The sequence below is a fragment of the Berghia stephanieae genome, chromosome 2 (assembly GCF_034508935.2).
Source record: "Berghia stephanieae isolate SIO BIC M18660-M18661 chromosome 2, UCSD_Bste_1.3, whole genome shotgun sequence".
In the NCBI taxonomy this organism is placed as follows: Eukaryota; Metazoa; Mollusca; class Gastropoda; order Nudibranchia; family Aeolidiidae; genus Berghia; species Berghia stephanieae.
In genome coordinates this window covers 100,237,186-100,257,946 of record NC_088361.1, presented here as the reverse complement: position 1 = coordinate 100,257,946, position 20,761 = coordinate 100,237,186, and the positions used below count along the sequence as shown (strand labels likewise).

The 20,761-nt window shown below is 40.2% G+C and overlaps 1 protein-coding gene across 4 annotated transcripts in view; it reads left to right on the top strand.

Moving 5' to 3' along the window:
• The window catches only part of LOC144966046 (uncharacterized), a 55,335-nt gene that overhangs the window by 19,111 nt on the left and 15,463 nt on the right, over window positions 1-20,761 (top strand). Inside the window, exons 4-5 of one of the 4 annotated variants that reach the window (XM_078902048.1) lie at window positions 825-1,045; window positions 16,171-16,217. In XM_078902048.1, the coding sequence (XP_078758174.1) occupies window positions 825-1,045; window positions 16,171-16,217 (268 nt within the window). Of the gene's footprint in view, window positions 1-824; window positions 2,952-16,170; window positions 16,218-20,761 lie in introns of all 4 variants that reach the window. The other 3 variants (XR_013644147.1, XM_078902050.1, XM_078902049.1) reach the window with 3 other exon arrangements.

Genomic DNA, 20,761 nt, shown 5'->3' with positions numbered 1-20,761 from the left:
CGTTATTTGTCTCATGTAATTATCCCCCTTGTTGTATAATAAAGTTAGTTTCAATACAAAGTACAAAAAATATTCTGTTTGTTATTTATTTTAAAAAGTGGACCTGTGTACGTGTATTTTGAGTTATTTGTCACTTAAGATTGTTAATATTTCTTTTAATTTTGCATTTCCATGTTAATCGGGGTCACCGTTGATTGACCTACTTTTTTAAAGTTACATAATCGTCTCCTGCTCATAATTTTTACAAATTCTGAATCCTCATATTTCAAGCTTAAAAATGATGTATGACACTTATTTGTAGATAAAAGATGAAAATTGACAAAAATGGGCCTGTCAAAGTAGATGATTTCAGATCTAGTGTGTTTTATTGACTTTAACCTTGTTATGTATTACATTCAAGAAATAAAGAGTATATATTATATTAGTATTTACAATATGTACCTCACTTAATGCATTTTTGAAACACCTTCTGCAGGCCATGGGAAGCAAATTTTCCAATCAGGCATTGCAAGTCTTCAGCTTGACATATTTTTTAATGTTCTTATAATATTTGGTTGTACTTATAGCCAGGTGATCATTGATTGAAGAAGGGTAATGTACAACTGAAAGGACTAGAGTTTTGAACCATTGTCATCCACGTTTAACACAGTTTGTCTTTATTACAAGAGAAAACACTGAACTGTACCCTCTACTGAATAGTCACTGACTTCATACAACAATTATTGATATTCAATTTCATCGACTCTCTTCCCATTTGAAAGGGGGATTGTTTTATTATGCTAATGCTATTTCCCCTCTTTCTTTTTTTTTCATCTGAAAAACAGAATCGAAAGTGTCAGTCAAGTCGCATTAAAAACTTTAAAAGGAGGATAAAATCGTTTTCAAGCTCTGATGATGACAGTGATGATGTTTTGACCCCTTCAGAGATAAAAAAGGATAAGAAGGAAAATTCCAATTTGATTAAGAGTAAAAAGTTTTCAGTCATTGGTGAAGAGGAGCAATGTTCTGTGGCAACATGTTTAGATGATGGCAATAATGAATGTAGGTACGGCAAACCCTCTTATCGAGTCATGGCTTTATTGGCAAACCGAGAATTTCAACTCAAATCGTCACTCTCTTTTTCTCATTTTCAGTCCGTCAAATAAAACGTGTTTGGTATCAGATTAAATCTCAAATCTTCATCTTTTAAAAAATGTTTATGCTTTTTTCATAGGATTTGCCGTTATTTTATGGCTTTGAGTTGAAGAAGAGGGTTAAACTCCGATTTTTGAACCGGCGCTCCGCTACTCGAACACCGTAACTGACGGTCATCTTTCTCTTCCGCTCGGCTGTTCGCGTCAGCGCTATTAATAGTAACGCCAATGGCTGCATCAGAAAGAAAATTGAACAAGCTTTCATTCGATACCAGATTCGCATTTTTATGATCTTTTTCAAAGTTTGAAGTTTGAAGTTAAAAACTTTAAATTGATAAAAAAATTAAGAAAAATTTGAAAATTTGGACGATTCTGGTATCAAAAGAAAGTTTAAAATCTCAGCTTTAAAATGATGTATACGAAAGCAAGATTTATAGCTTTGCGTTCACCAGCCAACTGAAAACGAAACTACAACTACAACATTTGCCGTATTCACTTCACTCATACGCCGGCTCAGGCAAGGGGCACAATCGCTGATATTTCGAAACTTCGTGTTGAAATTGACAATTTTGGCTTTGTCAGCTACTTTGGGGGCAAATTATTTCTTTTTTACTTAGAGTTGAGCTCAGGAAAAAAATACACATATTGTTTATAAAAAGATGTGTATTGTTAGAAAGTTACAGAGGTCTGGCTTGAATATTTATGAAAATACGGCATTTTGAAAACGGACAAAAGGTTGCTTTCAAAGCAGCCCAAATTTGGGCGATTTTCTACAAATTTTGAAATAACATATCTTTTTAACTTTTTAACCAATTTTAATAATTTTTATACCATTTTAATCAGGAAAAAAAGTTCTACCTATTGAATGCAACTTAAAGACAACAATTATATAATCTAAATTTGGGTTTTCCGTACCTAATGAATGTCAGTCTAATATTGAGTACAATGCTGAGGGTCGGTCAGATAGTGATGATGAAATAACTCCTGCAAAAAGGCGTAGAAACACTTCAGTCTTAGAGTTAGAAAGTGATTTATCAGATGAATTAGATCCATGGAGAGATCAAAGCACCTGTGGCCAATCAGAGACTGCTAAAAACACAATTGTTTCAGATGAAGTTACAAATTTTAATGCCACTGAAAACAATGAATCTACTGCAAATAGAAGAGAAAGCTGTTCAAATTTGGCTATCCTTTCAGCAACCAACGTTGAAACTGTTTCAGTTTCATCATCTGGAGACTCATCTTCATCTGGCAATACCACCAACAGTAACAGTGATTCAGAAAACAGTGATCCTGAAACTAATAGTAGATCTGCCAAATTTAAAAGACAGAAAGAAAAACTGTTTCAAAAGTTTAAAGATGTTCAAAAACTAAGGAAAAACTCAAAAACAAGCCAGACTCTTTCTTAGTTATGAAAAAAAAAAATAGGAGAAAAAAAGCAGCAAACGGTTATGTTCATTCTGGCAGCTCTTCCTGAATTCTTAATATGATAGACCCAGTAGCCTATACAATGCAGTCAATGAAACTGACTTGTCTCTTCATGTTGCATCTCTGAGGTGTCATGCAACACACGTTTGTCAAACACGCATTTGACAAATTCACGGGTTCAACGAACAAGGACAGAATTTCCAAATCATGCCCTTCATTGTCTTAGGAAACTGAGATTTGGCCCCGTACACTGACATGAAGAAAGAGAGTGAGAGAAAGCTGCGTTGTGCCATAGCCTACATGACCTTACAGCCTGAAACTGACCAAAAATAAATGTTTAAAATCATTTCATAAAACAAGACAATGATCGCAAAAAGAAAGTTAATTACTGTGAGTTGTATTTGATACCCATGGAATCATTTATTTTCATGAGCACCACTATCAACAACTCACTTTTCATTTTCGTTTTGTTTGCCGCCTTGTAATGTGATCTACATTTAAGCTCAGTCTCAGACATAGCCATCTTAAGTGCTTGTCTGACCCTAAACAATCAGACCCTGAGGATTTATCACAATATATTGACACACTAATGAAGGAATTGTGTTGCGACACCTGAAAACACCATACTTTTTTTTTTTTCAATCGCCTGTGTTAAATTGTGTGTTGTGTTCAGGATCTGTGGGGTTGATTGTTTCCGGTGTCAAGCACCGGATAGCTATGGAGTCTGGAGATAATTTTACAAGGGGTACATTGTGTAGACAATTGCTTTCCCCTTCCATTCTTACCACTTCCCCCTTCCGCATGCCATATTGTATGATGTGGTGGCATGTGTTTTGTATGTCTAATGGTATTCAGTTTCGTCAACAAAAAACCTGCAAGGCCTGTGAAGGAACGTGAAAAATCCTGCAACTTCGAAATGTAGCAATTTTCTTTGTTTTCAAATCTAAAGTTATTGATGGCTTAAAAACATTATTTAACCTTGTTAATTTACTTTAAAAAACAACTATTTATCCATCATAACAGCAAGAAGATCTAGGCATCTCAGTAGATCTAAGTAGGATGGAGCAAACCAATATGATTTGCAATTGTCACTACACAGTCATCAGCACTATGAGCCTAAGCTATCAACACCACAGGTCGGCCCTGTAAATGCACAATTTGCGAAAAGGCTGAAAAATGTCAGCCATATGTTCGCATGACCCCCCCCCCCCCCCCCCCCCCCCCAAAAAAAAAAAATCATAAATAAAACGTAACATAAAATCCTGCTGATTTATATAAAATGGATGTATTGATTAGATAATAATACAGAGTTCATAACGAATATCTAAATCTACTTACAATTTGATGACACAATACTGACACAGGGAGTTGGGGAATAACATGCACACCATATCTATGACTTCTTTGATGTGGGCTCAGCTAGGGCATCACCCTTCCTCTTTAAAGGTTCTCTCTGTCTGGAGGCAGCTGTCTGCATGTGGAACGCCAGGGAAGGATCTACTGGTGAAAAGGCAGGGTCAGGACGCTTGTAGAGTTGAAGAGAGGTTTTGGAGCAAGTCATGAGCTGATATTTTATAAACTGAATGACCTCATACGTTGGAATGACCATGGAGGAGGAATTTTCTCTGATAATGGTATTCATCATGCTGAATGACTGCTCCACTCTTGGTCCTCTGAAAACTGACAGGCAGGCTGACATGATCTTTTGAACATCAGGATATTTTTTCAGCCTAAACACATTGGCCCACCACACATCCAATTCACAGTCACTGGGAGTGATATCCAGATCTGACTGTAAATTTATAATCTCTTGGTTGAAATTCGGGGCATGTATGGTGGGGAAATGGTCAGGTAATTTGTGTAGGATGCTGCAGGTTTCTGTTTGACCAAATGCCCGTGGATCCAACAGTGATAATAGTCGAAGTAATGGATTGCTGAGTGGTAGTTTATTTTGCATGTACAACGCAACTTTCTTGTATGTAATTAAAATATTCTGCTTCCAAGAGTTCGCATCAGAAGATGGCATGCGTGAAAGTACATTCTTGCATTGGCCAACAAAAATCAAATCAAGAGGTAAAAAAATATCATTTCTTGTCAAATCTAACTGAGATAGTCTCCTTCCTGACTCTCTAATAAATTCTGGCTTGACAAAGTATTTCAAAAATGTTGAAAATATCTCTACTTGTTTCAGGCCTAGAAGTGATTCAGGAAAATATTTTTCCCTGCTTTTTCCCGGTTTTTTCCTGGTTTTTTTCCAGGCTCTAGGGAAAATTTTAAGGTAGTAATTTTCAAGCATATTCATCAATTCTAGACCAGTTACCACTACCAGTAGTGTGTTCGATGAGGGACATACTAGTATATGTGGGAAACCCTATTATAAATAAAAGAAATACTAATACCTTGATTCGACAAAGCTTTCAAATTCTAAAAGAAATGGCTTATTGAATAATAAAATGTGTACAAGTACTCACAGTGTTGTTTATGTTGAATATCTGTTTAAATCTCTAGGAGCAGTAATGTCCAAATTGGTATATATCAATTTAAGATTAAAAGAAAGTTTGTAATCCATTGTCCATTGTCCAGAATCCAAAAATAGAAATCAGCACAGTATACACAAAAATGTAAATTGAAAAATAAAAATCCTCTATACAGACTATAATTACACTATTTACATCACATTTTCATTTACAATGTTAACACTGCTTCATTTCAAGCAGCTTTTCATCAAGCTGTTTCTCCACCTTTTCCTTCTCTGTCTCCTTTTCTCTCATTGTTTTTCTAAGACTATTTGAATGAGTAATGAAAGATATTTTCCTTTGCTCTTCAGCCTGCTTGGCATACTCATCAGCACTGGCTGAAAGGGCTTTAATATCTGTTTCTAGTGCAGCTTTTTTAGATTTCAGCCCATCTATCTCCTCTACCAAATTCACTCTCTTCACTCCTCTTGTCTTCTCTTTTTCTTTCTTGCGCTGTTCGTCTAGGTATATCTGGTATTGCTTGTGCGCACTACTAGCAGATACCAACATGGCCGGGGTGACATGTATATTGTCAAGACCTCCTGCCTGACGAATAGAGTCAACAACGAGGCGTCTGGCAACAAGGGTTCTTTCAGCCAAATTTGGATCTTCTATCTCCTTATTGACAGAAAATCCTCGCTCCACTGTAGCCTGTCCATGTGAGAGGAGAAGGAGTGTTTTAATCACTTTCCACAGTCTACCAAACTCATTATTACACCCAAGGTGTGTATAAAAAAACACATCTAACCGATCTCTGTCCATGGAAAAGGAGGACAGAGCTCCACTTGTAGTCACTTTATCCACAAAGTATGAAAAATTTTGGAGGACTTACTTATCAACCATGCCTGGATAATTTATTCAACAACTGATGCAACTATCCCATTGCCGTCTTCCAGTGTTTCAGCGATGACTCTAAACCACTATAATTACGTCATGCACAGGAAACATGGTAATAGTCTGTGTACTCTACGAATGCGGACCGGACTTTGCTGATTGGGTCGATCGTCATAACATAGTAGTGTGAGGAAACCATAAGAGGCTGCTGCCATGCTCTAAGCCGATCGTTCACAGGTTGGGTAATGATTACGCGGAAGAATACATGTTGGGTTGTTGTTCACCTAAATTTTTCTCACGGCTTTTTCCAGGCCCAAGACAATTTTCACCGATTTTCCCGGCTTTTCCCGGTCGGGAAATTTCAAAATAAAGTTCCCGGCTTTTCCCGGTTTTCCCGGCCCACTTCGAGGCCTGTTGTTTGTCGTACAGTAGGTGAATGGTGGGAACTTTTTGTTCCAAAGATAAAATAACATTCTTAAACAAAGGAAAAATTGACAGTACAATATACTTTAGAAACAGTGTCTTGTCCGGTCAACAAACAGCTTGTGCCAAATACGAAGCTTCCTTGCTTTTCCTGCTTGCGTTAAATTTTTACTTTTTAATTTTCTTAATACACTGAAAATTTTCTGCCTATCAGCTGAGCTAACTTTCATCTCAGTGAAAATTGAAACAATAAAATCTTTATAAATGTCCTTGTCGTCTTTCGACAGCCAAGAATAATAAAAAACAGTCAGAAATTGTTCCATCTTGTCCAGCCTTTCTGCACAATCAAATAAAGACATCCAGCGATGACCAGCTCTCTCCTTTGGAACAAGGCCTTTAACATTGATTATTTTACATAAAGAAAAAAATTCCTCCCTCAAATCAGGGCTTGATGAAAAGTCATAAAATAAATCATCCAATAATTTTGTCAAATGGTTTCCTTCATCGATGGAAGATGAAAATAATTTTGAAATATTGTGAAGGTGGTGACAAACATCTCCATCAATATCTAAAAGATGAGGTTCATAGGAATCCTTCATTCTTTTAAAAAAGCCACTGTTACATCCTCTCATATATGCTGCACTGTCTGACAAGATAGACATCAAGTTGAAAAACGAATTTTGTCCTCAAGCAAACTCTGGGTTACTGTGTTGAAGACTGTCTCAGCGTTTACAACTTTCATTTCCTTTGACATGTACAGATGCGTTACACTTCTTTCCAATGCCTCATCAAAAAAACAAACTAAAACATTCAAAACTCTTTTCTTGCCGTGCTTGGTAGTGCTCTCATCAAGATTCATACTAAAGGGGCAACTCTGAAGCTTCTTGACAAGACGTTTTTTCTCCAACTCATGCAACCCATACTTCATTTTGTAAGTGGCAGTCTGACGCTCCATTGATAGAGAATGCAATGCCTTATGGTCCTGGGAAAGAGTTTGAGCAAACTCAATCAAATGAGGTGCAGTAGACAAAGGCAGGGAATGCTCAGCGATGAAAGAACAGACCATGGCCTCTTGGTTGGAAATCCTGTCCTTCATGCTTGGGGGCTTTGGAAGTTGAATTTCTTGAACAGATTGTGCAGCTACTGTCAATGAAAACAAAGTTTTCAAAAAGACATTAGATTTGTCACTAGAAAGAAAGCGCGAAGTTATAATATTAAATGAAAACTTACTATTGGAATCTCTCTCTCTCGCTCTCTCTCTCTCTCTCTCTCTCTCTCTCTCTCTCTCTCTCTCTCTCTCTCTCTCTCTCTCTCTCTCTCTCTCTCTCTCTCTCTCTCTCTCTCTCTCACACACACACACACCCACACACAGAGTAGGACCCCAGATAAAAAACAACCCCCCTTCCAAAAAAAAAAAAATGAAGGATAAGGCAAGCAACAACCATTTAAAAATTCATATGAGAGGGTTGCGGATGACATTTCATCAATATTTACTGTTTTTCTTGCCAGTCTCAAGTTGAAAACTACTCACTATTAATCTCACTAGAAAATATCTGAACACTCAAGATTGTGTTGGTTATAAGTATTTGTTTACATTTTCACTGCCACAAACGCGACCATTTAATACATTGAAACTGAAAATTGTTTTGCTTTGTTTTTAAAAGGAATGGTATGAAATACTCACATGACTCTGGTACATTTGGTGCAGCACCATATGGTCGACTCAGTCCTGGTTGAGCAACTGCAGCTCCTCCATCCAGTCTACTGAACGTCTGAAACACAGCTGGAAGGGTCTGGTTTCCTTTCATTTCATCAAAGACAAGCTTGTGATACAAAGATTGGGCATGGCGAGTAAGGTATGCTTTGCCTCGACCACCGTAACTCAGACGCCGTTTACAAATTAAACAATAACAAAGTCCAGCTTCAGGAATTTTTCTTATGTAATCCGAAAGAAAATTCCCTTGCAAATCCTTCTCTTCAAGCCACGACCACTTAAAACGGTTTTGCACAGACGCGTCGATTGCCTTAATATCGGCATTGCGGTCGCCGAAAGTCTCAGGCATTTTAATGAATAAAGATCGTATCAATGTATAAACACTTGAAAATTGTAAGATAATAGAACGATATAGTTGTGAGCTTACTCCTTTAGAATGAAATTCTGATCATCAAAGATGGATAAAGTCAAAAACTGGGCAGGATTACTTGGAAATGTTTGTAAACAAAGTTTTACCAGAACCGCAACTCTCACTTTCACACCGTCCCATGATTCAATGCGCAACCTTGGCAGAGTCGGGTTATGGCCTGGTGAGGTCACAGTGGCTGAAATCCCAGTGAAATCAGCCACTCTATAACTATAATAAAATATTAGCTGATTTCAGACCAGTAGATCAGCTTCCGTGGTTCAGCACGAGATCACGAATGGTAAAATCCAGGGAACGAAATTAACTTATTTTCGGGTTTTCCCGATATGACGTATGGCAATATATTATAATATAGAACAATAGAGAGAAAATAAAACGAAATAAGATGAGAAGTAAACGGGGGGGGGGGGAGAGATTCGTTTGTTTTGCGTTTAAAATAACAAAAATAGGTATCAAGGCTGAGATTAAAAGTCTGTTTCTGGAAAATCATGCAAAAGTCTGAAATCAGCCAAATGGCTGAGAATTTACAGGCCTGACAGGTCTCGCATATGTGAGCGGGAACCCTTGATACTTATCAATACTGTCACAATGAATGTTAGTATGAGCCATTAATAACAATGTCACAATCACAAAAGAAAAATAAAGAAAAATAATAAAACTCGCACTGAACACCACACAATTTCAAATTTGTCATGAACCATCCTATATAAACATATCCTTTAGTGTTACTTCATTGAACTACACCTCTAAAATCTCAGTTCAATCTTACTCAAATTAGGATATACTATACTGTCTATCTGTGCTATTTTAAATATATTGCAGCTTAGGCTTCTTGGAAAAGAAAGGGTCCATTGAAGCTTGTTTTCTTTTGTAGCTATTTATATTGGTAGTAACAAAACTGGCTTCAGCACTAACAATGCAGCTGCTACTCGAATGATTATTATTACTACTACTACTGGCACATTCACTCCTGTGTTCATCAAGGCACAACTTTTCTTCTCACTGGGATTTTGTTGAAACTTGTACCTTGAATAAGCAGTAGCTACATCTGCTTTCATTGAGCTGCTTATTTCGACGGTGGACTTGTCTCTTTATGTGCAATGAAATGAGATTTAATCATTGCTAGTGCCTCATAGTTAAAAGATGTCATTCTGTTCCTGTCTGCCTCCAGGACGTCATCCATAATATTGAAGGATGTTTCTACTAAAGGGCAACACAATATTGACAGAAGGGCTTTAACCAGGTTTCTTAAAAGAGGATATTTTTTTCACTCTTTCTTTCATACAAAATATCTTACACCACCAGGAGATATCAAGCCTAAAACATGGTAAAGAGGTCCCTGATTAACCGTGACATCAATCTCTGCTGCTTGTGTACCAGAGGGACCTCTTATTGAAATTGTTTATTAACACTATCAAACACTGGTATGATGTAAGAAAGGTAGAGCTTCATTGTTCTTGATTGCAAATTTTTCAAAACACTTTGTTTCCTGCTAATCCCTCCTCATATTTTTCCACCTAGCAATACTGCCTCTTTCTTGTCTCCTTTCCATTCTTCCCTCTTACCGCTCAGTAAATGTGGTTATACAGTATGGGAAAAGTGAGTTAAAATTTAAAGGAAATAAAGATTAGGCCATGTCCATCACTAAAACCTCTACAGTGGTTTTATGTGTTAGCTAATACCCCTATAACTATACATTTTAGGAAAGATTATAAAATATAAAATGATATGCAAATATATTTTTCAAGATTACTTCAAAAATAAATTTTTTGGAATTTTTTGAAACTGAAGAAAAAAAAATGCAACGAAAAAAAAAGATACCCATTAGTTTTAATTTCTCCAAAAATGAATAGAAATAGTTCTAGATTGTTTCCTATATGCTAGAATGGATCGGTGAACATTATTTGACAACTATGTACAAAAAATTTCATAAAAACTCACATTTTAGTAGTGCTGGAGACCCTTCTCCTCATGGTACGGCGCGTAGCAGACCGCACACAAGCCGACGTTGCATCTCGGGCAATTGAATCAGGATCTAACCCACTTGTCGTGCTTGTTGACACAATCCCGTTTTTTGTTCGGTGGGCGCCTCTCCAAGCGATATCCAGAGGGACCAGGGGTGATAGTATCAGCTGGGGGCTGCACGATGTTGCAGGTTTGGGCGATCTCTGCTGCAGAGCGTCGTTACTGTTTTAGCTTGTTGGGCGGCCTGTACGTGCCCACCATGGTTTCCACTACAGCGACAGTAAATTTGTAACGGTCGAGGTTTGGGGCGATGGCATTTTCTTCATAGAGGATAAATGCGTTGAGGACAGCCCGGCCGATGAGGGAGAAGAGGACTTTCAGGGTCCACTTCATCGTCCGACATTCTGCAAGGTAGGTGTACAAGCGGGAATTGCTCATACCCACACCTCCCATTGCTGCGTTGTACTGCGCGACGAGGCATTTTGCTACCGTCCTTGTACGCCGTACACAGGAGGTTGCCCTTTCTGCATTCGAGAACTTGCTTGTTGGCAAGCTTTGCCTCTGTACATGACCTAGGCAGCTCCTTTCGATTTTTTCCCACTGTGCCCGTTTTCTGTAGTGTGAGCGTGGAACAGGTCTTGAAATAAGGCAGGAGATGTAAAATAATTATCCAGCCCAAGGTGGTGGCCACGATGAGACTGCTCCATTATCCGTATGACCAGACGATACGTGAGGCCCTCTGCGTCGTGATCCCTGGGATCTGCTGCCCCCTTGTACACTTCGAAGTACAAAGTGTATGCCGATTTAGCATCGCACAGGCACCACAACTTTATCCCGAAACGAGCATGATGCTTGTTGGGCATGTACTGCCGAAGGTGAGGGATACGGCCTTTGTAGCCAACCATGCTTTTGTCGATGGAGAGAGATTGATGGGGCGAGTAATTGGACCTGAAGCACCTGGTCATGTGGTCAACTACAGGTTGAATCTTATAGGTGCGGTGATCAGGGCTGTCCATTGGGGGGATATTCTCGTTGTCGTTCATGTGCAGGAACTTTAGGATGAGACAAAAACGATCCCGGTTGAAGTGCTCGATGAACCAGGGTGTGTGCTGACTGGGGTTTGTGATATCCCAATATGACTCAAGGGTTGGCTTTTTTATTTTCCCATGTTCAAGGACACCGCAATAAATGCATACATCACCTGGCAAGATGTTACTCCTTGTCTAATCCACTGGTGGACACGTGAAAACTTTTTTGGAGGAGGTAGTCAGTGTGGCCTCATATCCACTGATCGGCATAGCGGTTTGTCTCCTCGACTAATAAGTCCACCAATTTATCATTTATAAATAGTTTCACATAGTGGTGGAGGATGTTTAGGGCCACTTGGCAGTCCTGCATTAGCCTCATGTGTAAACTGCATAACCAAATAACTACGGTACAAGGTCTCATTAACAAAGAAACTGCAGCCTCCTTTGTAAAGAAAGAAAAAATACTTTAAGGCCTTTTGGTCAAAAGTTAGACTGCCTACTCATAATCTTTTGATGTAGGTGATAAAAGTTTAAGTAATATTGTAGGCCTTTAATATTATGTTAAGGACAGGACAATATTCACTTTTTACATAAAATTTAATTATCACGCTTATACTTATAATGAGAGTGGATATGCAATTGTAGTTGCAATAAATGTTAATAATAATGCATAATATTATGTAACTATGATATTCTTTGATTTCATTTAACCACACTTTTCATGAAAATTATTAGATATTTGAATCACAATTAAGCATTTTAGAGGGGTATCAACTTTTTGTTGTAGTTGGGGTTATTTATCACATGCATTTATGACAGAACGTCTCATATGTCATATGCACCAACTCGCAGATGGTCACATAGATGCTCTGTCATCAATGATTGTAATTAAGGACATCATATGAAATATACGACACAGGGTGAACATCTATTTGTATGTAAAATTAGGAAACTCTTTTACTTTGGTTGAAGTGGCCTTTATATATCTGACACAAAAGCCAATTCACCAACTTAGCAAGAAGTCACACATGTAAACATAAGCAGTAAACAGTCACTTAGGTCTATAACATTACCTCACTCAGACTATTGTCTCTTCAGTATTGCTATCAACTCATAAATTATAGAGGACATTGTTTCTTGTGTCATATTTTAATTCTATGAAAAATAATATTTGAATACAATCGTACAGAAAAATAAATCTGGTAAAAAGTCATTAAAAAATCAAAATGTAATTTCTTTTCCGGTGTTTGCCAAGTCACTGCATTTAGGTTCAGTGGGCATGTCCTCCCACAAAGCTCAAGGGCATTAAAGGCACAAGCTTGTCAACAATATCTTGCTGTCGTTTATAGCACATAAAAACATTGAATATATTGTCTAATTTTTATTTTGACCACTGCAGTTGTCCAGCCAGATAAGGATGTTTTCAACGTCCTGGTTGAGAATTAGAAATCTGTAAAAGGATGATGCAATGTCTTCATCACTCCTTCCTGCAAGTCCGTGTCATACTATTGTACGGTCTTTAGCATTCTTGCCACATTTTTATTTTCGGTCTCTGAGAAAAGCGAATGTCTCATTATATGCACACAATCTTGAAGTAAAAATGGACCACTTGAACTGCTCCATTCTTGGTAATAAAATAACTTTTTGCAAGTCTCTAGCAAATTTGGCCTCCTGCATCAAAAGGTGTTGTTGAATCTCGCATGAATTCAGCCTGAGCTTTAGTGTGGCGTTTTTTGTGCGCCAGATGCTTCCCGATCTCTTTGCAAATTTGATCACACTCGCATTTCAATTTATAAAATATGTATTCATTGCATTCCTCGCACTCTTCATTTCCTAGTTTTGCAAAGGTTGCATTCATTTCTTTAAAAGCTTTGTAATAAAAGCTGTAGCTGACGTGCACTTCTGATGATTTATAAAAGTCTTCGTACATACCATGAGGGGTTAGGTCATCAGGCAGGTAAAGACAATGTGGTGTATGCTCATGTCTGTACTGCAATATTTTGGGCTGAAATGTATTCACGTGATTGTGAATGATTTCGTGATTTATTTTATTTTTCGTGCTGTGCTTACCCCTCTTGTTGACAGCTTCGCACAAGCTTGTCAACAATATCTTTTTTCTTTTTGGGATTAATCCCTCGAGGTACTTTTCTCGGCTCCGCAGTTTGAGTGAATTTTTTTGGAAAAAAGTGAACTCTGTAAAGTTAGCCTCATCAATATTCTTTTTAAAAAACATTCTTGTTCTTCCATAACGGAATTGCACTGATGCTATATCTGATAAATAAGGATGATCTGACGCTTCTTTGTTCAGGGTGTGTTGGTTTGTTCCTGACTCCCAGTTTGAGAAGTCAGTTATCCGCGTTTGATCTACTTCACAACCAGCATCGACAAAGCATTCAGTTATGTCATCAAAATCGCAAATTTTCCCACTTCTGCAGTTCATGTCTTTTTCAGTACTGGAGTGGGATGAATCAGCTGCCATGAACGTGTGTCCGGGTTCAAAATATTTAATCATGTGACTTTAGCGTTTATAAGCCTGCTGTCGATTAATGCAGATAAAAACATTGAATATATTGTCCAATTTTTATTTTATCTGCTGCAGTTGTCCAGCCAGATAAGGATGTTTTCAACGTCCTGGTTGAGAATTAGAAATCTGTAAAAGGATGATGCAATGTCTTCATCACTCCTTCCTGCAAGTCCTTCGTGTCATACTATTGTATGGTCTTTAGCATTCTTGCCACATTTTTTTTTTCAGTCTCTAAGAAAAGCGAATGTCTCATTATATGCACACAATCTTGAAGTAAAAATGGACCACTTGAACTGCTCCATTCTTGGTAATAAAATAACTATTTGCAAGTCTCTAGCAAATTTGGTCTCCTGCATCAAAAGGTGTTGTTGAATCTCACATGTATTCAGTCTGAGCTTTAGTGTGGCGTTTTTTGTGTGTCAGATGCTTCCCGATCTCTTTGCAAATTTGATCACACTCGCATTTCAATTTATGAAAAATGTATTCATTGCATTCCTCGCACTCTTCATTTCCTAGTTTTGCAAAGGATGCATTCATTTCTTTAAAAGCTTTGTAATAAAAGCTGTAGCTGACATGCACTTCTGATGATTTATAAAAGTCTTCGTACATATCATGAGGGGTTAAGTCATCAGGCAGGTAAAGACAATGTGGTGTATGCTCATGTCTGTACTGCAATATTTTGAGCTGAAATGTATTCACGTGATTGTGAATGATTTCGTGATTTATTTCATGTTTCGTGTTGTGCTTACCCCTCTTGTTGACAGGAGCTTCGCACAAGCTTGTCAACAATATTTTTTTTCTTTTTGGGATTAATCCCTAGCGGAACTTTTCTCGCTCCGCATTTTTAGTGAATATTTTTGGAAAAAAGTGAACTCTGTAAAGTCAGCCTCATCAATATTCTTCTTAAAAAACATTCTTGCTCTTCCATAACGGAATTGCACTGATGCTATATCTGATAAATAAGGAGGATCTGACGCTTCTTTGTTCAGGGTGTGTTGGTTTGTTCCTGACTCCCAGTTTGAGAAGTCAGTTATCCGCGTTTGATCCACTTCACAAACAGCATCGACAAAGCATTCAGTTATGTCATCAAAATCGCAAATTTTCCCACTTCTGCAGTTCATGTCTTTTTCAGTTCTGGAGTGGGATGAATCAGCTGCCATTCCCCGTGTGGTCTCCGGGGTCCCTCAACTGAGAGGGAAAAGAATTGAGCCACCGTAAGCTCATGCGTGTCGTAGAAGGCGACTAAAAGAGCCATTCTGGTTTGGTGGTAACCAACGAAAAACCACCCGACTGGTGAGAGAAAAATGGAGAGACACAGTGGCTCCACAGACCCCCATACCCCAGCCCTTTTTATGAGAATGGCTTCATTCACCCATTTTGCTATTTTTCTTGTCCTGGCAATCATCCCCAAACTTTTTCTCCCCCCAAATCCCAAGAACGTAGTATATAAAAGATGTTTTGAGGAATGACGGTTTCAGTTTAAAGAGAGCAAGGGAAGGCGATGGCATAGCACAAATCCCACCCCCTTTTACCATATTTGAGCTATGATTTCCATTCCATACCCATTTCCCCAATGATTCCAAATTTCCCTTCCTTATCAAAATTGAGTTGCCAGGACAGAGAGAGAGAAAGAACGGAGGAAAACAAGCCTTCTTAACTGTCTTCTATCCCCCAGTATCTCTATACCCTGTACCGTTGAAATAGGTTCAACGAGGAGATATTCCTTTCCAAATCCTGCACAGCAGGCACCTTTCTGCTGAGGGTGCGCAGTTCCGAGAGGACCCGATAAGGAGGAGCTATTGATCCTGGAGGCTGAGGGGGGTTCACCTTGCGAGGTGTTTCTACCCCAACACTCCTCTTTGGCTTGACGCTTCTCTAAAGACGGGTGGGTAGCCTACCTTGTAGATGGCCCGAGCTACCCAACGCAGAGATGCCAAATCTATTTTTTGGCACTCCCCTCCATTTAGGCAAAGAGATTGGAAGGACTAGATTTAAAACCATATCTAGTTCCTGTCCCCCATGAAATTTCTTTTTAATCATGGTTTGTCATCTCTGAATCAGCAGTCAGTCTTTGTGCAACGCAAAGATTAGGGTCAATCCGAGAGAAAGGCCTGGAGGCGGGACGTCCCCCAACTCCACCCCTCGAGTCCTTTTTTTTTGTTTTTTTTTTTCCCCGAGGACCATGGAAGGACAAGAGGAGGCCAGACTTGAGGAGTATAGCTTCGGTGAGTGCCTTACCCCCCAAGTGTGGGACTGAGCCGTGCTAGTGGGCACAATATAGCCGGGTTGAATAAAAACTTATAAATATCATGGCCAAAAATAGCAAAAACTCTCCCCTTAAAGCCCCACCCCAGACAGGAAAGAAAAGAAAGATTACAGCCCCGATGACTCTTGATGACTTACCAGGAATGGCAACCCAAAATTCTCGCCGTTCCTGGTAATTCAACCGAATGAGGATAATATTAAACTTAACACTTTGAGTATCTTCACCATCAGCAAGGCACTCAAAGCAAATGGCGCCGGTACACCAAAGGCAGTGAACAGGAACAACTCTGGCACTTTAATGATACAAGTGCAGGGTCGACAAGAGAGTGAGAACCTCTTGAAATGTACCAGATTCTCTGACATCCCAGTCACCGTTGAGGCTCACAGGAGCCTCAATAGGTCAAAAGGTGTCATAAGAAGCAGAGATCTGGTAGGCTGTTCGGAGCAGGAGATGGTTGAGGAACTGGAGGGTATTGTCGAAGCTCGGCGGGTTAGCATCCGCCGCGGCGACAGCACAATCCAGACCAACACCTGGATCCTGACTTTTGACAGCCCGAGACCCCCGTCGAGAATAAGAATTGAATACCTCGACTTGGAGGTTCGGCCTTACGTTCCGAACCCCATGAGATGTTTTAACTGCCACCGGTACGGCCATACTAAAACAAACTGCCGCCGTAAAGCTACATGCCCCCGCTGCGGCAAAGAAGACCACAATGAGGAAAACTGCAAAGTGGACCCTTGTTGTCTGAACTGCCAAGGCAAGCATGCAGCACATTCAAAAGATTGTCCTAAGTGGCAAGAAGAAAAGGCAATCTTGACATACAGAGCTACTTACGGCGGTACGTTTGCTCAGGCAAAAAGCAGTGATCTGCCCCCCTCGGCAGGTCGCTGCTTCTGCCAAGAGTTATGCAGAAGTTGCCAGGGCTGCTGGTAATAACCAAAACAGCCATGGCAAAATCGCACAGACTAGAAAAGACAGTCCTCAAAAGAAAAAGCCATCAAGACCTAAAAACAAGGTCGCAAATGTGTCAAAAAATCTTTTTGACACATTGGAGGTTCAAGATGTGGAACCTGCAGCCCCCTCCACATCCACCTCCAAGGCGACCTCCACCCCCCCTCCTTCCCCAAACAAAAAAATTCTCCCCCTCATGGGCGTGGATGTTGGACCCACCCCCCATCTCCATTCCCGTGAGCCCTCTCTATCCCCCCAAAAACAAAACTCCACCCCTTCCCAGAATATGGAGCCACCAACACCAGTCGGGGGATCCACAAATCCCCCTGAGGGGCCTCAAAGCCCCAAAAAATCTAAGAACCCAGAGGGACCTAAAAATCCCAAGGGTTCAAAAAAACTCAGCCCTAAAAAAACCGAGAGGCCCTCCACAGGGCCTCCTTCTCCTATGGAAGTCTCTCCTCCTAGGAGAATAAAAGTAAAAGGGTTGAAGGCAGGCATACTGCCTAACCTCCCCACAAAAAATTAGGATACCTGGTCAGACAAGATTAATTTCCTGGAACATCAGAGGGATCAGATCAAATAGAACAGAATTGGACCTCCTCCTCCAGAGGAATCCTGATGTAGTCTGTCTGCAGGAAACAAAATTACCAGCAGACGACTACACAGTAAAAGGATATACGGCCAATCATCTGATTCACTCTGATGGCCAGATAGCGTGTGGGGGAGTTTCAATTCTCACGAAGAAGAGCACCCCCCACCGCTTGATACCAATGAAAACAAATCTACAGGCAATAGCAGTGAGAGTGACATTGCACAGACCAATCACCATCTGCTCTGTGTACATCCCACCAGATCATCGCCTCCAGTCTGCCGAGCTAGAGGGAGTTCTAAACCAACTCCCCCCTCCCTATGTGATAATGGGAGATTTCAATGCTCACAGTCCTCTCTGGGGAAACACAGACACAAACCAGAGGGGAAAGGCAGTGGAGGCTTTCATAATGAAAATGGATGTATACTTGGCAAACGGTCTCGAGGCAACACGGGTAAATATTCACAATCTTACCACGTCTGCCATCGATCTCACTTTCTGTGATCCTACATTAGCTCCAGATCTCTCCTGGACTGTGATCGATGACGATCACGGTTCTGACCATTTTCCAGTCTGCCTCGACATCACCCCGACTTCAAGGGCCCCACAGCCCAAACGTTGGAGTGTACGGCGAGCAGATTGGGAAACTTTCTCACAGGAGTGTCACAGACTCCTTACGACAGAGGTGGACAGCTATGACAAATTAGAAAATATTTTAACAAATATCTGCAGCTCGACAATACCAACAACCTCTGGTAGACCGAGAAAACACAATCCCTGGTTTTCAGAGGAATGTCGAGCGGCCCTACGGGAGAAGAAAAAAGCATACAGGAAAGCGATGAGATTCCCAATCCCTGAGAATTTCGCAACATTTAGGAAACTACGAGCAAAGTGTAGGAAGATCTTCCGAGAAAACAAACGGAGATCCTTCCAAAACTTTGTCTCAAAAATAAATAGCCAGACACCCCTGAATAGGGTGTGGAAGATGTTACGGAAACTGAAGGGATCCGATAGTGATTCACTAAATCACTTGACACGTCCCGATGGATCCGTGGCTGAAACAGAACAAGACATTGCCAACACTCTGGCCGAGAGGCTGGCGCACAACTCCTCGTCTGCACACCACACACCACAATTTCTGCGCCATAAACAAAACGCAGAAAACACACCAATAAACTTTACATCTACAAACACTGAAGACTACAACAAACCATTTACACTTGAGGAGTTGGGTGCCTGCCTCCGTGACACAAATGTCACAGCACCGGGTCCTGACAACATCAGTTATGAAATACTCCGACATCTTCCACAAGATAGTCTGGTTGTCCTTTTGAATATCTATAACAAGATATGGACAACACAGACTTTCCCACCTAGTTGGAATCTGGCCACCGTGATTCCAATCCCAAAACCTGGGAAAGACCATTCGGACGCTTCAAACTACCGACCAATCTCCCTCACCAGCTGCCTATGCAAGCTGATGGAGAAAATGGTCAACAAGCGTCTGATGTTCTACTTGGAACACAACAACTCCCTCTCCGACCTCCAATGTGGCTTTCGAAAGAACAGATCAACTGTTGATCACCTTGTTCGACTAGAGAGCTTCATTCGTGAGGCCTTTGCCAAAGGTGAGCACTTGGTAGCAATCTTCTTTGACCTTGAGAAGGCCTTTGACACAACTTGGAAATTCGGAATCCTCAAAGATCTGCACAATCTTGGTCTACGAGGAAACCTTCCAATGTTTGTCAGAGCATTTTTAAACAACAGATCCTTTCAGGTCAAAGCAGGATCCACCTTTTCTGATCCATTTGATCAGGAAGAGGGAGTTCCACAGGGTAGCATTCTGTCTCCCATTCTGTTTGAGATTAAAATAAACTCAATAGTGAATGCAATGAGACAGAATGTTGACTGTTCCTTATATGTTGATGACTTTCTTGTATGCTATCGAAGTAAATCGAGTATGGACACCATTGAGAGACAGTTACAACTCCAACTAAACAAACTGTCGGAGTGGGCAAATCTCAATGGTTTCTCCTTCTCCCCATCAAAAACAGTAGCTGTCCACTTCTGCCGAAAACGCACCTGCATTAGACAGCCTGACCTTTATCTCAACAATTCCAAAATTGAGGTAAAGGAGGAAGCCCGATTCCTGGGTTTGATCTTTGATAGGAAACTAAATTTCCTCGCCCATATCAAAGATCTCAGACTGCGATGCATGAAAGCAATGAGAATAATGAGAGTTCTGTCGAGCATGGAATGGGGTTCGGACACAAACACTCTTCTAAAGATATACCGAACCCTTATTCGATCAAAACTGGACTACGCATCTTTTGTATACGGCTCTGCAAAACCATCCTACTTAGGCATGCTGGACCCAATTCATCATCAGGGACTGCGCTTGGCACTCGGGGCTTTCCGCACTTCTCCAGTGGCAAGCCTTTATGCTGAGGCAGATGAGCCACCTCTCCATCTCAGGAGGAAAAAACTGGCTCTCCAGTATGTTACTAAGGTCACATCGCTGCACGACAACCCAGCACACAAACATGTACACTACATGGATAGGACACTAGAAGAAAAATTTCGCAAGCACCCAAAAATGACACCACCATTAGGTTACAGAATAAAAAAAGACATCGCAGACATGAACATCAGTCTAGACAGGATACACCCATACGTCCAGGCAAAGACACCACCATGGTCCATACATAGACCAAACATAAATTTGGACCTAACAAAACTGGAAAAATCACAAACAGACCCACATATTTACAAACAGACACTAAAAGCAATATTACAAACATACAAAAACCATACTCACATATTTACGGATGGTTCAAAGAGCGCAGATGCAGTAGGATGTGCCTATCACTCATCGGAAGGCACAGGATCACTTCGCCTGGATAGAAATGTTTCGATCTTTACAGCGGAATCGAGAGCAATCCTAAATGCTCTCCGTTTGGCTG